The 20,416-nt window shown below is 37.1% G+C and overlaps 1 protein-coding gene across 3 annotated transcripts in view; it reads left to right on the top strand.

The window, feature by feature from the left end:
- Window positions 1-20,416, top strand: part of PFKM (phosphofructokinase, muscle) — a 50,192-nt gene that overhangs the window by 5,836 nt on the left and 23,940 nt on the right. For 2 of the 3 annotated variants that reach the window (XM_087925386.1, XM_026713705.2), the window contains exons 2-4: window positions 4,332-4,430; window positions 15,339-15,412; window positions 17,452-17,529. In XM_087925386.1, coding sequence (XP_087781512.1) covers window positions 4,332-4,430; window positions 15,339-15,412; window positions 17,452-17,529 — 251 coding nt within the window. Of the gene's footprint in view, window positions 1-4,153; window positions 4,201-4,331; window positions 4,431-15,338; window positions 15,413-17,451; window positions 17,530-20,416 lie in introns of those variants that run through there. The other variant, XM_087925387.1, reaches the window with a different exon arrangement.

Genomic DNA, 20,416 nt, shown 5'->3' with positions numbered 1-20,416 from the left:
CCCATAATATATTGTGAAACATGATTTGGGAACCATTGGACTATATGGAGGTCCTGAACAAGAATGTAAAGAGTGGTGTAGCAGCCAAGCTGCTGCAATTTGTAGGAGAAGACCCTTGTTAGTCTGGTGACCAAAAAAATAATAATAATCAGGAATCTGATGTTATAGTTTTTGCCTGCTCAAATATCTGATATCTGATTTTTGTACTGCATCCAGAAGATTGCAGCAAGATTTGTCCACCACGGATTAACTTTTCTCTGAAGAAGTATTTTCTCTTGTGTTTGTAATGGCTCCCACTCCCCAGTTTATGTCTGCTTTGTACCTATTTCTCAGACTGCTTTTCGGGTCTAGAAATTTGGACTACAGTTCCTATTGTCTCCTTCATTATCCAATCCATCCCACAAGTGTCAGATGGAAGAAGGCTGTATGCAGAATTATCTTCTATATATATAAAAGGGAAATACCACTCACACATTATCACAAAATCTCCAGAACCATAAAGCCTACAAACTTGAAATTTGGCACACATGTTCCTCTTGGCCTTCTAGGTGTTCACTAAGGAAGGATTTTTCGAAATGACCATTAGAGCATTAGTATTTTGTATATTAACTACTCCCCCTCCCCTACCTGAAAAGAAATCTGTTCCAAATGCAAAACACAAGCAGAGGAGAGGAGTTTCAGTTTTAGTTTCACAGCAGCAACCAGTTTTAGTACAGAACAGTTGAGCTAAGCCACGCCCAGGCTCCTTCCTTTCTCCTTGCTCACAAAGCAAAAAACTCAGTTTTCATGTTTCAATTTCCAAACAGCCCTCAAATCACACACTGACAGGACATTATCCAGATGAATACTGATGGATGCTGGTAGGCACATTTTTTTTCCTTATTTTCCTCCCCCAAAACTAAACCTGATCACAGTTTCATAGCAAAGCACCAGTATAGAGCTAGTGAGTGATAAGTGGAGACCCAATATATAAAATAAACTTATAGTGAGCTGCAATCATAGCAGTAGGGAGAGGGCTTGAGGCCTTGGTATGTTTAGCCTTCTACAGCTTAAATCACAAAATTCAGTTTAAAATTCTAGCTAGAAAATAGGAAAAACTTTTATTTCTTAGATTTGTGTGCTGCCTATCTCATCTAGATTTTACATTGAAAGAAAGCAGCTAGTCATCATAACTTTGTAACCTGGGAAGTCAAACCTCACTATCATAAATGCTAGGAATGGGGCATAAAGCTAAGTTGCGATTAGTGCGACTGAATAATGCAATATTTGATTTAGTACAAATTATTACAATAGAATCATATTTAATGGAAACCAAAATTGAGTTAATGTCAGGCTACTCCATGCTCAGTTGAGGTCAGGTAAGAGTTTAAGGTGTTGCTTCTTCAGTCTGCACTTGTTTATCTTTCTCTGTGCATGTGCTGATGCCTGATAATTTGTTTTAATTGTTTTAAGAGCCCTTAACAACATGGACCAAAGGAAGATTCCTTCAGATGAAAATGTTATAAAAAAGAGAAGAGGCTCATTATTAACATTTTTCATTGCCTATTTTCATCAGACTGGAAGCAATTACCATATTTTGTATATAATTATAACTTTGAATAGTGAAATTTTGAATAATGGGACCACTTCATAGTATTACTTGAAACCTAGCTGTATTATGCAAAACATTATTTTGAACCCTGGTGATTCAGTGATTAGAATACAATATTGTGGGCAAATTGTCATAGACTCCTAGACTGGGCAGAGTTAGTCCAGCTAGGCCTATGACAATTTGCCATGGCCAACTCGCCACAGCCAACTGACCATGGCCAAGTCTGCCCAGAGAATACTGTAAAGTGCTGTGGGGATGTGTATAATTTTAAGTACTATTGCTATTGATCTCACAAGTCAATCATATTTGTTAGAAGCCATCTTCATGGAACAGATGTATATGTAAAATGCCGTTACCGTTATTTATTATATTTTAATGCGGCCCATCTCACTCTGCAAAGCAACTCCGGGTGGCTTACAATCCATAAACAATTTTACAGAGAGTTATTAAAAACTATAACAAGAAAAGATGAATGGGCTTACATGTCATCAGATAAAAGGAGAGGAACTATTAATTTGAAGTAGGAAGGGGATAGAAAAATAAGATTTCCTTTTTAAAAAAGATATCCAGATCTTTAGCAAGCATTCTTCCCTTTTTTTCCATGCTGCAAATGTGACTGTTAGAAGCCTGCTCCAAATTTAGCTTTGAAAACATGAAAGGAAGGAGTTTGTCTCATGGGCCAGAAACCAACATCTTACAAAATTAGCAGAGGGAATAACAAAAACAAAGCATGCTCAGTCCTTTCAAAATGAAGTGCCACCCTTCCTGGTGCATTGAAGCTCAAGAGCAGAGAGACATTCTCAGTTCCTGAATCTGTGATGCTGTCACTGAGGCTCATCAGCAGATAGTTATGACCTGGGAAATGGGAATAGGCTGCCTTGGTTTCCTAGCAACACCATACTTCATTACTTCATGCTCATACCGGGTACCTGAAGAGTTAAGAGAGGCAGAAGAGGTGTTTGCTGCATCATGGATTTGGCTTCTGAGATAAACTTCTGTTATCTGAATGAAGCTGAGCCGGGCACGTGGGAGGCAAGATGGGCTCTGCTAGGTAATGGATGAAAACAGGTCAAGAACTCTGAATATTGAAAGAACAATGACATTCTGGATGGGTTCTGACTACAGCTGATCCCAGAATTATAGTGAATGTGGATTATTAACCTAATACATCCAGAAAGTGACAGGTTTGAAACCACCAATAAGATTAATGCATTTATACCTGTATTTCCCCCTTTTTTTTTGCATTGACTGAGTTCTTGATCTTGTTGCATTGCAGACAGCTGCCTCTGAAGCATGACTCCTGCCAGGTTACAGATAATTGTGCAACTGGGAAATAAATATCAGTGGTGCCATAAATACAGTAGCTTGTGCCAAACTTCTATATCCCTTGGCAGGTTTCAACGCTTGCAGTGATGATTTATCAAAGCAGCTAGGGCTTGAACTAGGGTTTGATCTTTAGGAAGGGTACTTTTGGATTTTCTCATCACCCCAACTACCAAGGTATACAGTAAAAGATTATAAAAACTGTAATTCAAAATGTTTGAAACACATCTTGCCTTCCCCTTTTGTAATAATACATAAATGCTTTTCTTCTTACCTTACAATATATGCTAATATACTCGTGAATTTGTCGGGAAAAAGGGCTGATGAATATAAGTCACTGGGCAGTGGCTGTCAAAAAGGCACCCTTTGTTTTGGGAATTATTGGAAATTGATTTTTTTATAATGGAAGTGTACAATAAGCAATCAAATCATACTAGGAAACAGTCAATATAAATCGTAAGGATACAAGCAACAAAGTTACAGTCATACAGTCACAAGTGGGAGGGAATGGGTGATAAGGAGTGATGAAAAGATTATTAGTGATAGTAGTGCAGACTTTGTAAATAGTTGGACAGTGTTGAGGGAATTATTTGTTTAGCAGAGTGATGGCGTTCGGGAAAAAACTGTTCTTCTGTCTAGTTGTTCTGGTGTGCAGTGTTCTAGTCTATAGGGTCGTTTTGAGGGAAGGAGTTGAAACAGTTTATGTCTGGGATGTGAGGGGTCTGTAGATATTTTCACAGCCCTCTTTTTGACTCATGCAGTATAGCTTGACTGACTGTGTGCCATGAGACATCATAAAAATTAGGTTTTAAGATTAAGATTGAATATATTTAAGGATCCATCCTTCTGTTCGTACTCCATGATCCATCCTTGGTTTTTAAAGTGGCTTTTCCGGCACACCTTGTTCTGCTGTTCTTAAAACGAAATATTTGTAATTTTAACATTGCTTTCTTACATATGTTTACTTGGGAGTAAGTCCTGTTGAATTTAATGGCACTTAGAAAGAAAAGGGATACAGGAGTGCTTCCTTTGCCTCTTTCTTTCCTATACAGACTCTAATCCACCTCCAGTTCTCCCCAAGTCCCTACAAGTCCCTAAGCAAAACACAGCTAATAATGTAACATCATTTCAGAGTTCCTGTTCATTGGTACTCAGGACAGCTGGCCATGTACCCTTTAGGATTAGGTGTGGCTGACGCAGCTTTAAGGATCACTTACATGTGACAGTCTCACTTATCATTGACCAGAGAGGAGGCGGGACGAAGACTTTGAAAAGCAACAACAGAGGTCTATGAAGGGCACTCTGGACCTCAGAGGCAGCGTGTCCGTTCCTAGCGGGAGGAAGAACAGGGAGGCCGGGAAGACAACGGGCTTTTTCTCCATCAGCCTCTTTTAAGAACTTTTTGTTGATCTTCCAGCTCGGAGAATGGCACATACACCTTTAAAACATGAGCATAGCGACACGATGGGGATCGGCAAGGCCATTGCTGTGTTGACATCCGGAGGCGATGCCCAAGGTAAGTGGATTGCCTGCTCTTCTCTGAGTTTTGCATGGCTTTGGGATTGCCTTTGTTTAAATAGCCTGAAAAACAAGTGGCAAAAACTGCAATGTTCTCAATCCAAGTGAAATCGGGATCAGATTTCATTCTGACTATCGGAATTTCACTAGGTTAATTTGCAAATTGCTGCCAATAATACATGTGCTGCAGATTTATTCAAAGTAAAAAGATTGTGGGAAGCAATTATTTGACCCACGTGTTCCTTTCCTCTCCCCCTCTGTCCCCTACCATTGTTCTCCCAGTCCCCTGAGGTTTTTGTTTTTTTTTTCAGCAGTGAAAACTTTTCTTCCATCAACCTCCCTTGTGAATTTCAAAGGAGGATGTATACTGGGGTTGATGCTATTTAGCAAGGCGTTCTTTCTTTCTTCACAACAACCCCCAGCTTTCTTAAAGGAAAATCTTTGCCCCAGCTGCAGCACCCCTCCCTAATCTCCTTTCTATCGCTTAAAAGGTGTTTTAGAAGCAGTCCGGTTGGTTCTTTTATTAATCATTTTCCTTCTCGAGTCAGTCGCTTGCAGGATCAGTTGCTTTTTTTTTTTTACTGCCTCCTGCCTATATGGTTTCAAGACTTTCATTAACTATTTTTTTCCTTTTCCTTAGCTTTCCCCTTCCAAATCTTAGCTGTTAATCCAGCACCTGTTGTTAGTTGCTGTTTAAGTGGATTAGAAAGCAATTGAATAGACCAGCATAATATACTATTAATAGCACAAGGCAGAAAAAACTATATATATATGTGTGTGTGTTTATGTGTGTATGTATGTATGTGTATGTGTATGTGTGTGTGTGTAAATATATGTATGTATGTATGTATGTATGTATGTATATGTATGCATGTATGTAAGTATGTATAAAATATATATATTTTCTTAAGTTTTCGTGGGTACTTACATTAATGGTATTCAGCTTTGTTCGGGTATTTTCCCACATCATTATAGTTGTGCTTTTAAAGTTGTAGCAACATTTCAGCAGAATCTCATCTGCCATCATCAGGCTTCTGTATTGTGTTCGTCTGTGATATATATATACATATATATATATATGTTTTCTGAGGTTCTCGCAGGTATTTGCATGTGGATCTTTGGTTATTCGGGTTTTCTCCTGCGTAAGATTGGAAGTATCTAGGCAACATTTCGATGAAGTCTCATTCATCATCTTCAGGCTTGTGTCTTCGGCTCTGTGAAGCATCTTCAGTCTCATTCATCATCTTCAGGCTTGTGTCTTCGGCTCTGAGAAGCACAGAGCCGAAGACACAAGCCTGAAGATGATGAATGAGACTTCATCGAAATGTTGCCTAGATACTTCCAATCTTACGCGGGAGAAAACCTGAATAACCAAAGATCCACACATATATATATATGTGTGTGTGTGTGTGTGTACACATCTCATATTGAAATAAATTAATTTTTAACATTGTGTCAGTTTCAAAAGCCTTTTTGAAAATGTTTGTTCTCAGAATTCTTGTTGCGCCATTAATATATACAGTATATGTTTACAGAGATATGTGAATAGAAAAAGGGTAGGTGACCCTTTGTCAGCATACTGAAGTTTTCTACAGTTCAGAAGATGGACTAGATGATCTCTAACTCCCTTTCTGTTTCTGACCTATTAGGACTTCAGCGGTTTGCTTTTCTCCAACATGAAAATTCTTTGTATAATTATTTCAGAAGCTTGCATCATGATTCAGTGAGGTCTTTGCCTTGATATCAAATATTGTGCCTATTGGTTCCTTAGCAGAAATATTACTTATGGACACACAATTGTGTTATCAGTTTGGCTTGCAAAATTTTTAATAGTTACCATGTTCATCCTAATTATTATTTTGGACAGGTACAAAATAACAAATGCAGTCACTTTTGGGGGAAAATATCTTTTTAGGGAAAAAAATACCCAGGCAAAAATTGCTATAAGTTTGTGAGCAGTATAAGGACAAAAGTTTTTAGCTGTTACAAATGGCTCATTCATTATGTTGCTAGGTCATCCCTAACTGATGAATAGAAAACCCAAATAATAGATTCCATGACAACTCATGGAGGCAGATCCATTGTATCTGGGTCAAATCTTACTGATGGATTTAAAGTAAAGTTCTGTAAATGTTTTCAGACTGGAAAGTATTTTGGTCTTTGTATGGTATGTCAGAAGTTGCAGTGTTAAAAGTAGGTGGGGCTGGAACCAAAACTAGGGTTCTTGATTTCATTAGGTTTTCATGAAATGCATTCATTATGGTTAATTTGTTTATTCCTCTTTCATTCTTTTCTCCTTTTACTTCATTAAAATTATCATTAAGGGACAATTTTGGAAGAGTGCTTGAGAACACAAGCAAATCTTTGACCAGAATTCCTGTAGCCCTCAAGCTGTAGTTATACAACTTTTTTTTGTTTATAAAAATTTTTATTTTAAGACAAACATACACAGACAATACATTAAAAAAACATAAAGCCATCTTCCATTTTGTACATACAGTGTGTCAGTTGGTTTAGAATCTTTTGTGCGATCCTTTCATAATCGTTCACAATTTATATCAATCTCACATTGTCAAACTAACATATGCTTATCTATTTATTATTAATTATCCTGCTATTTATTCCATCAATATTGTATTATGCTGTCATCCAGTTGTTATGTATGTCTACATTATATTTTGTATCAATCTATTAAGCTTCTATAACAAAATTATCTATACCTTACCATGTCTTTTTATCCAACCATTGATAAAACAAATTCCCTATCATATAAAATTGCTTGTCTTCTTGTCCTCTAATTTCAAATGTCAGTTTACTCATTTCAGCACAGTCCATAATTTTTTTAATAACTTTCTCCTGCATAGGTATTTTGTCATTTTTCCAGTTCTTCGCAAATACAATTCTAGCCGCTGTTAAAACATTTACAATCAAATATTTCAATTCTTTATTGTATATGTCCAGTATGACTCCCAATAAAAAGATCTCTGGTTTAAAGTCTATATGTTGTTTTATCATTTTTTTCAACCATGTGTGGATTTTAGTCCAATATTTCTTTGCGTCCGAACATGTCCACCACATATGGTAGTATGAACCAGGTATCTGATGACATTTCCAGCATTTATCTGATGTATTCTTAAACATTCTCTCAAGTCTCATCGGGGTAGGTGCCACCTGTAAAACATCTTATACAATTTTTCTTTATATGCAGTTGACATTGTCATTTTATAATTTTGAGACCACAATTTTTGCCATTTTTCTAAATCAATCCCATATCCAAAATTTTCCCCCAAGCAATCAGCGTTTCTTTAACTTGTTCCTCCTCCAATTTAAATTCTAATAGATGTCCATAAAGTTTTTAAATTACCTTTCATCAAAATTTTATCTAAATCAGTCAACTTATCATAAATACCTTCTGCTTTAGAGTCTTTATCAAACCTAGATTGTATTTGCAAATATGAAAACCAATTCATTTTTACATCTTGTTCTTCCAATGCTTGCATAGATTTAAGTTCACCCTTTTCATTCAATATCTCACCATATCTAACTGTTTGTTCCTTTTTATATATTATTGGATAAGAAAAAGCTTAAATATTTGATATCCATGTTGGAATTTTTAAGTAATATTGTCTTTTTATCTTCTCCTAGTTCAAAAACAATGCCTCTCAAATATGTCTTCTAAAATACCTGTGTTTTAGTTCCCTTATATCAGAGAAAGGCATGCCATCCCAACAGCAAGTCATGGCCTTCTAAAGTCAATAATCTACTGTTCCTTACTGTTATCCATTCCTTTACCCATATCAAACTTGTCGCCTGGTAATATAGCTCCCAACTGGGCAAGGCAAACCCTCCTCTTATTCTTGCATCTTGTAACAGTTTTAATTTTGTTCTTGCTTTTTTACCCTGCCAAATATATTTCAACACAATTCTATTTAAATCTTCAAAAAACTCTTTCCCTAGTCGAATAGAAATTGTCTGGAATAAATATAAAACTCTAGGCAATATATTCATCTTAATTGTGGATATTCTCCCAATCAATGAGAGTTGCAGTTTTTCCCATTTTATCAAATCTGTCGCAATCTGCTGTTTGAGTTTAACATAGTTATCTTCCTTCAGTGTACTACATCTTGGTGTAATATGTATCCCTAAATATTTAACCTTGTTTGTGACTTGTATTTTAAAAATTTCTTCCAACTCTTTCTTTTGTCTTGCTAATATATTTTTTGTTAATATCTTTGTTTTGTCTTTATTTATTCTCAAACCTGCTACTTTTCCATATTCTTCTATTTTTTCTATTAATTTGGGTGCTGTTTCTAATGGGTCTTCTAATATAAATACCAGGTCATCTGCAAAAGCTTGCAATTTATACTCCCTTTTTAATTTTCATTCCTTTTATTTCTTTTTCTTCTCTGATATTCCTGTTCAACACTTCCAATGTTAACACAAACAGCAGAAGTGACAATGGACAGCCTTGCCTTGTCCCTTTTCTTATATCTATGAATTCTGTTAATTCTCCATTCACCATCACCTTTGCAGTTTGTTCATGGTATATTGTTTCAATGGCTTGGATAATTTTTTTTACCAAAGCCCATTTGTATCAATTGCAGTAAAATAAATCGCCAACTCAGGCTTTTTGTGCATCTAGAAACATCAAGGCCATTTGCTTCTCAAGGTGTGCTTCATAATATTCCAGAGTATCCAAAATAATTCTCACATTGTCTTTGATTTGTCTCTTTGGCAGAAATCAATTTTGATCAGTATGGATAAAATTATTTAAGTATCTTTTTAGTCTTTCTGCCAAAACTGAAGCAAAGATTTTATAGTCTGAGTTCAATAGAGATATAAGTCTATAATTTTTAACATGCAGCATGTCTGTACCTTCCTTTGGTATAAGTGTAATGTATGCTTCTGACCATGTTTTTGGTATTCTTTTCTTTAGCATAACTTCATAACTTCTAAAAGATGAAAACTCAATATTTCCTGATAAGTCTTATAAAATTCCGCTGGCAAACCATCTGGACCTGGTGCTTTCCCAACATTCTGTTTTTTAAAGGCTTCTGTTAATTCCATCACTGTTACATTTCCTTCTAACATTGTTTCAATATTTTTAGGTATCTGAGGTAGGTTCGCTTTCTGTAGACATTGCTTAGCTTTTTCTTCTTTGAATATTCTCTTGAAAGTACAGTTTTCCATAGTAGTCTTGTATAATTTTTTCTTCTCCTCTTTTCTATAGCAAACCTGTCCTTCTTTATTTATTAATTGACTAATCCTTCTTGCTTCTCTTTCCTTTCTCAGTTTATAAGCTAGCCATCTGCCTGGTTTGTTTGCATCTTCAAAGTAATTCTGTTTGGCATTTTTAATTTTTGGTGCTAATTCCTCTTTTTCCATTAGTCCCATTTTATGTTTAATTATATCCATTTTATTTTTAACGTCTTTTTTTGTGGGGACTTCTGTAAATCTTTTTCCAATCTTTTATAGTCATCCAATTTATACCTCAAACAAAAGTTGTACAACTAAGCTGCTAGTTATACAACTTTTGTTTGAGATATAAATTGGAGCCCAACCTGCCTACGATAATTGGCTATGGGAAGGAACAACTGAGTTTGAAAGGGAGGATATTACAGAAAGACATCACGCACTGCTTGCATCTGCAAGCTGGACAACTGAGAAGCTATTTACCAACTCAAATGTCACCTTTAGGATGTATTGGGTCAACTCTCAGAATGATCACATGATCAGTGGCTTTTTAATGGGATCTGCAGTCCCATTAATATAGAGGGTACCCCGTTTGGTGAGAAGAGCACATGTACCAATGTTTCTTAGGGGTCTCCTTTACATTGTACCTATGACTGTTTTGATTTCAGCTCAATTGGCATACATCATTCAAAGGTTCTTCCCTGGGGCTGAATTAGATTGGGTTTGTGTACCCCAAGTCTTCCCAAATTTGTGCAAAAAATGTGTTCATAGAGTAAATCAGGCGTTGATAAGTTCAAGCATAGGAAGCATCCCTTTTTGTTTGTACGTGTGCAACTTCTAGAGTACTGTTCAGCCAAAATGGCTAAAAATTGGTAACAAATTATCCTGTGCTTTGGAAGTGCAAAATACACAAAAACTGTATAGATGCCTAAAAACCAGGGAAATCGTCTTAAAGGAAAAAAGACATTGCTTCATGTATTTTCTTTTCCTTGCCCAAAGCGGTTTACAACTTCTGAATGAGCACCTCTTCCATATCAACTGCTTGTTCTTTGAGGTCAGCAAGCAATTTGTCTGCTGCTCAAAAGGTCTTCTTTGGGATGACCTCCTAGTTTGGAAGCCTAGGCTTTATTCCCCACCCCACCCCACCCCCCATAACAGATTTAACCTTTTTTTGTGTGTGTAGGGAATTGAAATCCTTAATCAAGTTCTAATTCATTTCTTTCTTTCTTTCTTTCTTTCTTTCTTTCTTTCTTTCTTTCTTTCTTTCTTTCTTTCTTTCTTTCTTTCTTTCTTTTTCCTTCCTTCCTTCCTTCCTTCGTTCCTTCGTTCCTTCCTTCCTTCCTTCCTTCCTTCCTTTTGAAAAAAGTACCTTGTTAGGGCTGAACACTAAACTAGTTTTCCACATGTGTTGACTTTGAACTCCCAGAATCCCCAATATACTGTAATTAGGTGGTCTAGGAATTTTGGAGCACTGATATCCATGTGAAGGATATCCAGAATAGATAAAATACACTCTCTGGGTGTTTTGGCACTATTACTCCTGAAATTCCCAAGGTCCTTTGTCTCTTGATTAATTGAAGCTATTACAAAACCAGAAAAACCCTGTAGCATTTTTTTTTCAAGCATGGGGAATTATCTGCTTTTTTATTACAGGTAGTCCTCAACTTACGACTACAACGGAGCCCAAAATTTATGTGGTTAAATGAGACATTTGTAAAGTGAATTTTGCCCCATTGTATGACCTTTATTGCCACACTTATTAAGTGAATCACTGCAGTTGATAAGTTAGTAACCCAGTTGTTAAGTGAATCTGGTTTCTCCACTGACTTTGCTTGCCAAGCATCTGAATTTTGATCAGATGATTGTGAGGATGCTGCAAAGTTCATAATGGTGAAAAAAAAAAGTCATAAGTCATTTTTGTCAGCGCCATTGTAACTTTGAATGGTCACTAACTGAAGTGTTGTAAGTTGAGGACTACCTGTAGTTGATTCAGAGAGGAGATATTTACTGATTTGTGGCAAGCCTTTGGCAAGCCATATTTCCATGTTCTAATTTTGCCGTGAAAAGTAATGATTAATAGGCTCTGAGCTTCATTTTCCTTCTTTGCTATGAAAATATTCCTTAGTAACATTGAGTTTGTGTCTTCTTATCAATTCTTCAAGATTGATTGAGTGCCGAGGGCATTTTGTATCTTCCTACTTCAAAAGCAGACTTTTTCAAAGTGGTAGCTAACCAATACCTATTGCTTTGGATACACAGAGTTTCTCCCTGTTTCAGTCACCCACTGGAGACAGTTTGGAGGGTATAGAATGGCTGGCTTTGGATTACATCCCCTCTCCTGCTGTGGTATATTTGGAGCCAGCAGAAAGTTGGCATGGCAGACTGTTCTACAGTCACTTGATTTTAAATGTCAGCATTTCAAAAATAAAATGTGCAATCCTTCCTAGGGAAGATCAAGGCATAGGAGTAATTTGTAAGACAGAGCAGCAAGAAACTACAATCGCTCCAGAATGAAGAAGAAAGGAGATATAGCAGAGGAGTTTTAAGAGTGAGACTCTAATCTAAGAATACAAATGTATTCCACAGAGACCCCTTTCAGAGGTGGGTATTCAGCAGGTTCTGACCAGTTCTGGAGAACCGGTAGTGGACATTTTGAGTAGTTTGAAGAACTGGCAAATACCACCTCTGACTGGAGATTTTACAATATCCTTCCCCTGCCACACCCACCAAGCCACGCCCACAAAACTGGGAGTAAAAATATTTGAATCCCACCACTGCCCCATTTGATACATTGATCTTGCATGTCGTTGGTCTTTATTAAGAAGTCATTAGAAAACTCAGACTGTTAACAACAATTAGTATTTGTATTTTGGATCCAAAGCATTCCTTATGTGTTCATTTGGTGCAATAAAATTGAATTGTGACTGGGACAAAACTGGAATCTGTGCTAATTCTTAGAAAACAGTGTATCATTGGAAATGATTGGAAATGTATCCTTTTGCAAAGGAAATGTGGGCCAAAAAAAAAAGTAAGGGGCAGATTTTCAGATACATCTGTAGCATTTCTTGAAACTATTGTCAGAATATTCCTCATCTTCATGGTTGGGTTGGTTTTTTTTTTTTTTTGAGAACATCAAAGTTTCCAGATTGCAATAGCATGATGTTGCCTTCTATAAGTTTTTATAAAAGCAAGTTTTAAGAAAACTCCTTTTATTTATTTATAAATTTTATAGGCCATCCATCTTACCTCTTTTCCCCCTTGGGTCGGATTTTATCTATTCTATACTGTAATGTCTTTATCTGGAGTAGTTGTATCCAGAAATAGCTACATATTTGTAACTGAGGCGCCCAGATAGAAATGGAGAGATCCAACAAATTGAGTAAGCCTCCCTTCTCCTAACTACCTTTCCACTCTAGCTGGGAAGTGTTGGATTTGCCTGTCTCACCTGAGGCCTACTTCAGGCAGAATCTACTTTCCTAAATTGATTTGGAGTGGGGGGAGGATTGTAGCCCCATACATCCTCTTGTCCCGAGATTTCTGCAGCTGTTTTTTTTTTAACTTAAAAATCTCTTTCATGAAGATCTTCCTTCCTCTATTAGTCACCCTGATAGAAGACAATTTTTGTAAATAACCATCTAAAAGAATAGAAGCCCATGAATGAACTACCGGCCTACCTTTAAGTGGTTTCTGAAGAAGGAGTTGCAGGCTAGAAAACTCCAGAAGAATATCAGGCTATTCTATGAGACTATTTGTAAGCTGCAGGCTTCACGCTGGTGTCTTTACCTTGTTCTGGCTGTGATTCATATCACAAATTGGAAACTATTTGACCTAAGTTAATGTATATTCATAAGTAACCGTGGTAGAGAATTTTTGCCCACCAAGAATAGAATAGAATAACAGAGTTTCAAGGGACCTTGAAGGTCTTTTAATCCAACCCCCAAGGAGAACAGCATTGTTCCAGCTTTCTGCTCCTTAACCTTATTTACTCTTGCGTAATTTGTTGTACATTTTCAGGACATCCAGATCTGAACTACATGCTCAAACCATCATTGCTCCGTTACTGTGGTGATTTTGCTTACTCCCTCCTTTTCCATGAGTTTAGTCAGTCCCAGCAGACAATCTCAGACAATCTTCTTGGAAAATAAAGCATTTGGATTGCACAGTTTTTGTACTGGGTGTGTTTTTTTTGGTACCTTTTCAAATGATGAAATAAAAGTATTCAGTTCCATCATAACTCCTGTCATTTTAAATATAAAACAATGTAATATATAAAATAATACAAAAGCCAAAAATAATAAAAGGTACATGGATGGAGATATAATGCAAATTCTATCCGACCGATCATCCCAGAAGGAGTCTATAATTCACTTTAATCCAAAACCTGAATGAAGAGTCAGATTTTAAGGTTTGTTTAAATAAGGTTGGGATGGGGGCCATATGAAGCTGCCTGGGAACATTTTCTAAAGCAGTGCTGCAACAGACAATGCTACTTCTGAGTCCCATCAGATGACACAGTTCCTCAACTTACAACCACAATTGAGCCCAAAATTTATATTGCTAAATGAGACATTTGTTTAGTGAGTATTGCCTCATTTTATGACTTTTCTTGCTACAGTTGTTTAGTGAATCATTGTAGTTGTTAAGTTAGTAACCCCATTGTTAAGCGAATCTGACTTCTTCATTAACTTTGCTTATCAGAAGGTTGCAAAAGTTGACCCTGGGACACTGCATTCATCATAAATATGAATCGGTTGCCAAGCACCTGAATTTTGATCACATGACCATGGGAATGCTGCAATGGTCATAAAGTGAACAACTATCATAAGTCATTTTTTTCAGTGCCATTGTAACTTTGAATGGTCACTAACTGAAGTGTTTGTAAATTGAGGACCACCTGTACTTTGATGAGATCAAAGCCTGCAAATTCTGTCAAGTTGTATAGGACAGCTTAAAGCTACATAGCATAGATGTCCTTCAGATAACAAGGCACTATGCCTTAGATGATAACTAGCCTCTTGAATTGTTCTGGAAACCTGCTGGTAACCAATGCATGTGTATGGATGCAGATAACACATTAAATGATTTTTTTCTGTGAAGGCTTTCCTGCCCACAGCTGCCATTTGCTCCTTTGAGCAGGAATTGTAAGAACATCCCTAAATTATGCACCAGTGCCAGAGAAGGAAGTGTAGTCCTGTTCAGTACTACAGATGGAAAACTTCTCCAAATACTCACACCAACCTGATTTTATTAGAGTTTGCACTACCCCCATGCCAATTCTGCCAGAAATTCTAAAAATCAATGTTTTCCACAAATTGGTTCATTTTTCTATGGGCTTCTTTTGTTATTTAATAGGAGATAAAGATCCTGTTGAAATGAAAGCATACCTTTAAAAAAAATATCAATGCCTTCAGGAATCTTTTGTTTCCATAGCTCAATTTTGGAAGAGGTACGTACGAGGAAGCCTTGCAGATCCCAGAGTGATAACATATTGATGTTTATTTCTTTGCATCCTGCCTTTATTATTTTTTACAAGTAGCTCAAGGCAGCAAACACATCCAGCATACCTTCCTCTTATTTTCCCCACAACACCTCTGTGAGGCAGGTTACACTGAGAGGGAGAGTGACTGGATCAAAGTTTATGCAATAACATACTCCACATGTGATTTGCAGGTATAAATGCCACCTCTGTTCCTTTCCCCCCCTTTCTGAATAGGTATGAATGCTGCTGTGCGGGCTGTGGTTCGAGTTGGGATATACACTGGTGCCAAAGTATATTTTGTTCATGAGGTGAGTAGATGGGATGGTTCCCTCACTTGATGATGTCTTTGTTAATTTTGTTAAGCACTGCAATTCTAGCAAAGAAGGGGAGTTGCTTGCTGGCTTTGAGATCTGGCATTTAGCACTTGTGCTAGGCCAAACCTGCATAAAGGATTATGGCATCAATATCCCTCACCCCTGAATTAATCCTAATCTACTCAAACAATAGAGGATAGCAATGCAGCCCCATTTTAATCAGTCAAGAGGGATAGGAATACCACTTTCAAATACTGCCTGATGTGCCAAACCACTTCTCCCATTTTTTTTTCTTATTTACAGAAATTTTGTTTAAGTGAAGAAAGGCACAAAAGAACTCTGTTTTCTCTCAACATTTTTCAAATATGGCTAATCTGTGTGTATGCCCAGAGTATGTCTGCACAAATACACACTCATCCATAGACAAGGGAAAGGGTTGTAACCTATCTCTTCTGTTCTAAAAGATATATAATTTTCTGTGCCTGCATGGAAGTCTTATATATGATCTTCATTTTTATAATGGCACTCTACCTTTCTTCTTCCTCATATGGGATAGGCCAAGCCATCTACTTCTAAATTCAAACTATCAAAAATACACTCTTCTGCTCCCTTCTGTTTGAACATTGCTAATTGCACTATTTCAGCATTTTGACATGGGAATGGTCCAAATGAGAATTTAATTGTAATCTTTGTATTTTCATGGGGAGAGCATTCAAACAATGTAAAATTCCGTCTTTTATTTTCTGGTCCTTATTCTCTCTCTCTCTCTCTCTTTTTTTTGCTGGGAAAAATTCAAGGAAACATGGGAGAATGTCACTATATTTTGCTCTGTGACCTTAGAAAGTCTTGGGCTCAAAAAAGGGAACACTGCCTTTTTTTACACTTTACTTTTTGTTTTCAGAACTGAGGGGCACAGGAATGTAGCTTGGTGGGGCCATATCACCAGAGAGAATGGGGCATAGATGGAGAGCTTGGCAGATAATGAAATGCGCATGACGCATATCGTGTAAATTCTTCAGTTTGCGTAACTGCATTGGGGCGCATAGTTGCAGCATTATCATGGTGACATTCCTGTGTGCATGTGATTTTTGCTTCACTGTGTTTGCTGTGGACACCCGCTGGAGCATGGTTGGAATATTTTGGAATGATAAGGAGAAGTTATTTACATCTTATGCTTTATGCCCAAACTAAAAAAAAAAAAAATTCAATTGCCTTTATGTAATAGATTGCAGTGAAATTTTGATAATGCAGTCCTGGGGGATTTTCTAGGCCATGGTTATGGGGCTAAAGATGACTGATTTGGAAAACTCCCCTCTCTGGTGTCTTTTAGGGACACGGTTGAATTTGTGCCTTTCTTGTCTTCGGCTTAGCACTGAGCATATTTGGAGATCATGTCAAATTGCCATGTCCGTATTGCTGACATGATGCTTTTGCTTATGTTGTCCTAATTCCTGTATTAATGGTTTCTGGAAAACGGAATAGAAAGAGACAGCATGAATAGCGTACTGTAGTGTTGGTTATGCCAAACTCGCTACAATCATGCCAAGAACTCAGATTCAGAATGCCTCTTGTTCTGTTGCTTCCTGTTCAATGTTTTCAGTTACTAAAGAATCTGGAAGCATTCCAGGAATTCCACATCTTGGCCAAATCTGGCCTACCTTGTACTGTATTTAAAAGACATGTTCTCTTGAGCATTCCCCTTTATGCAATTAAGTTATGTGCATCTCTCAATCCTTTGAGGCAGGCAAGATCAAGAAAAAGGCTTGGGTGGGATATCAGAAACATTATTTATTCAGTGAAGATATAATAACAAAATCTTTATGTTTCTCTCCTTCCATCTTCTGCTAAACAGCATCAAGACAGATTTATTTTCAGTTTCTTTCTCATGCTTTCTTCTGAGCAATCTCTTTAATAGGGTCCTCCTTAATGGCTCCCTCATTCTTTCCCTATTCCCAAGGTTGGCTGTCCCTTCCTTTACAATATCTCACCTTATCTAGCTCACTTTCCATAATCTATTCTGACTTTTGTTCCAGGGTTACCAAGGGCTTGTGGATGGTGGAGATAACATTAAAGAAGCAACATGGGAAAGTGTATCTATGATGCTGCAGCTGGTGAGTCACTTTGCCTTGATTTTCATTCTTCCAGACTCATGTTTGAAGTGGCAAAGAGCTGTCATCTCTACCAGAAGTGACGCTCCAGCTAAGATTTCAGAAAGGTCTTTTGAAGCTCAAGTGGAATGAAAATATAAAATAGTTTTGATGTCTTCATGATATTTAGAACTATAACTTCCAAAATACCCATTGGCTATATTCACTGGGATATTGGGGAGTTGTAGTCCCAGGAGATCCAAGGGCATAGTTTCTGACAGCACTAGTGTATAAAGTATACAGGTAGTCCTTGACTTATGACCACAATTGAGTTCAAAATTTCTGTTGCTAAGTGAGACATATATTAAGTGTATTTTGCCCCGTTTAATGACTTTTCTTGTCACAGTTGATAGGTAAATTGTTGCAGTTGTTAAATTAGTGACTAGGTTGTTAGGTGAATTTGGCTTCTCCATTTACTTTGCTTGTTAGAAGGTCGCAAATGGTGATCACATGACCCCAGGACACTGCAACCGTCATAAATACGAACCAGTTGCCAAGCATCTGAATTTTGATCCCATGACCACAGGGATGTTGCAATGGTTGTAAGTGTGAAAAATGGTCATAAGTCACTTTTTTTCAGTGCCATTGTAACTTTGAACTGTCATTAAATTAACTATTGTAAATTTTAGGACTACCTGTATTTCTATTCCATTATGTTTCCTAATTTTATTTTTAATCTGCCCTTGCAATTTCTCCTTCTCCTTCTTAGTGTTTGTGCTATTTTAGTGAGTTATCAGCATCTGGAGGAACAAGGAATGGCAAGAGACACCAATGCTAATGGACTTACCTACTTCTTGTATGGTACAGTCTATTCCCAAGTGAATTTGAGACCCAGATTTCAGTGGGTTGTGTTTTGAAGCTAAATGTTTATTACAATGCCTATCAAAAAAGCTGCAAGAAATGTTATGGGAAAGGTAGCACCTCTTTAATGGGAATTAAAGTTTCTGAGATGGCATTCCTAGACTTGGAGGTAAAATTAGATGAGCAGAATATTGCACATGAAATTGTGTTCATAAATAGCAATAGCATTTATATACCACTTCACAGTGCTTTACAGTCCTCTCTAAGCAGTTTACAGAGTCAGCCTATTGCCCTCAACAATTTGGGTCCTCGTTTTACCCACCTCGGAAGGATGGAAGGCTGAGGTAACCTTAAGCCTGGTGAGATTCAAACTGCCAAATTGCAGGCAGCCAGTAGAAGTAGCCTGAAGTTCTGCATTCTAACCACTGCACCACCGTGGCTCATAAATTCTCCATTCTGCCCCAAAGGTGCTTTTTCAGGAGGTAACTGGAGTTTGTTGTTTTTTCTTTTGAAGACGTTTCGCTTCTCATCCAAGAAGCTTCTTGAGCTCTGACAGGCTAGTGAGGAATGGAATCCTGTCAGAGCTGAAGAAGTTTCTTGGATGAGAAGCAAAACGTCTTCAAAAGAAAAGAAAAAAATCCAATTGCCTCCTGAAATAGCATCTTTGGGACAACCATGACCTGGATAACTGAGAATCTCTACAGACTCTCCATTCTTACAATAATACGGAAGTACCATAAGGCATTCAAATGTATTGAAAGACCAACTTCCTCTAGGCGTAGAGGGAGACATTGGGCCTATTGGACTAAACCTCAATAAGAAAGCCAGATGGTGAACTTTTAAGTAAATGCAGCAGTCCAGATTTTCCTGAGAGTGTTCTTTATATGTATTGCTTCATCTCTGATAATCCCAACCAGTCTGACCATAAGCTTGGAAGCTCTGGAGATTTTAGTATATAGCTAAATAATTCAATTGTCAGGATAAACTACTGCAAAGTAGTTAAACTAGGAAAGAAAAGATCTTCCATTAATTATAAAAGGAGTCACAGAGACCATAAACTATTCAGATATTCAAAGCATAGATAAGCTCCCAGGTCCTATATATTTTGCAGTTGTGTATCTGCCAAAAACCAATATTTCAAGTCCCTTACCAGTTTTGAATCTCTAATTTATTAGCAAGATTTGAATAGATATGACTACCTTATGGTGGGGGCCTATGTTTGTCAAATTACCTAGTGGCTTAAACTGTTTTATTAGGATTCTTAGCTGCTATAATTCCTTATAATTATTTCAACATAGACTGGAAAATCCAGCTCCTAAGGGATATACTGCAATATAAGTTTTTCAAGCCAGTTGTTGCTAACAATGAGGCTTGAAAGAACTGAAGCCGGAATTAAAAAACATGCTCTATATGTATAGTGGGTAAGGAAGCCTCTGCCAGACTCCATGTTGAGGATTAGTAGAAAGCTGATCACCTAGGCAAATACCTGTTTGACCTTACGTGATTAAATCCCTGTAGAGCTTTCTCCCAGTTTGTTTTAACATTCTACCCATTACAGTAATAAAGAGAAAAGACAGTAATATCCAATATAATTGGAGCAATCATACCTGTGTGATTTTTTTAAAAAAGCATTTCTGCATTATCTTCTTGATAAATTTATGAACTTTAAGTCTTATCATTCTATTCACATTCAATAAACTTAATTGAACAGAAGATAATTAGAACTATTTCTTCTAAAGGGATCGGTACCTTGAGATCATTAGAACATAGTGACCTTTGCTTTCGGTTGGGATCATTGGCAAGGTCGAGCGTCTTAAATGTAATGATACCATCTCAGCTGGGGTCACAATGAATGTCTTGAGGCCTAAAATAACTTGAAATTGGAGATAACCTTTGCCTGCAGCCATACTTGAATTGGTGGGGAGGAAAGGCTGTTTGGATCTAATAAACAAGAATCACAGAGGATTCTGTTCCAGTTAAATCTCTCAGTTGCTATCCAGTCCCTGTACTGTGGCTGGAGATGCAGAGGAAAATTTGTCCACAGATCATT

This window comes from Pseudonaja textilis, chromosome 2 (genome assembly GCF_049901715.1).
Source record: "Pseudonaja textilis isolate UNSWEBS1 chromosome 2, rPseTex1.2, whole genome shotgun sequence".
Lineage (NCBI taxonomy): Eukaryota > Metazoa > Chordata > Lepidosauria > Squamata > Elapidae > Pseudonaja > Pseudonaja textilis.
This window is presented reverse-complemented; position numbering and strand designations above follow the sequence as displayed.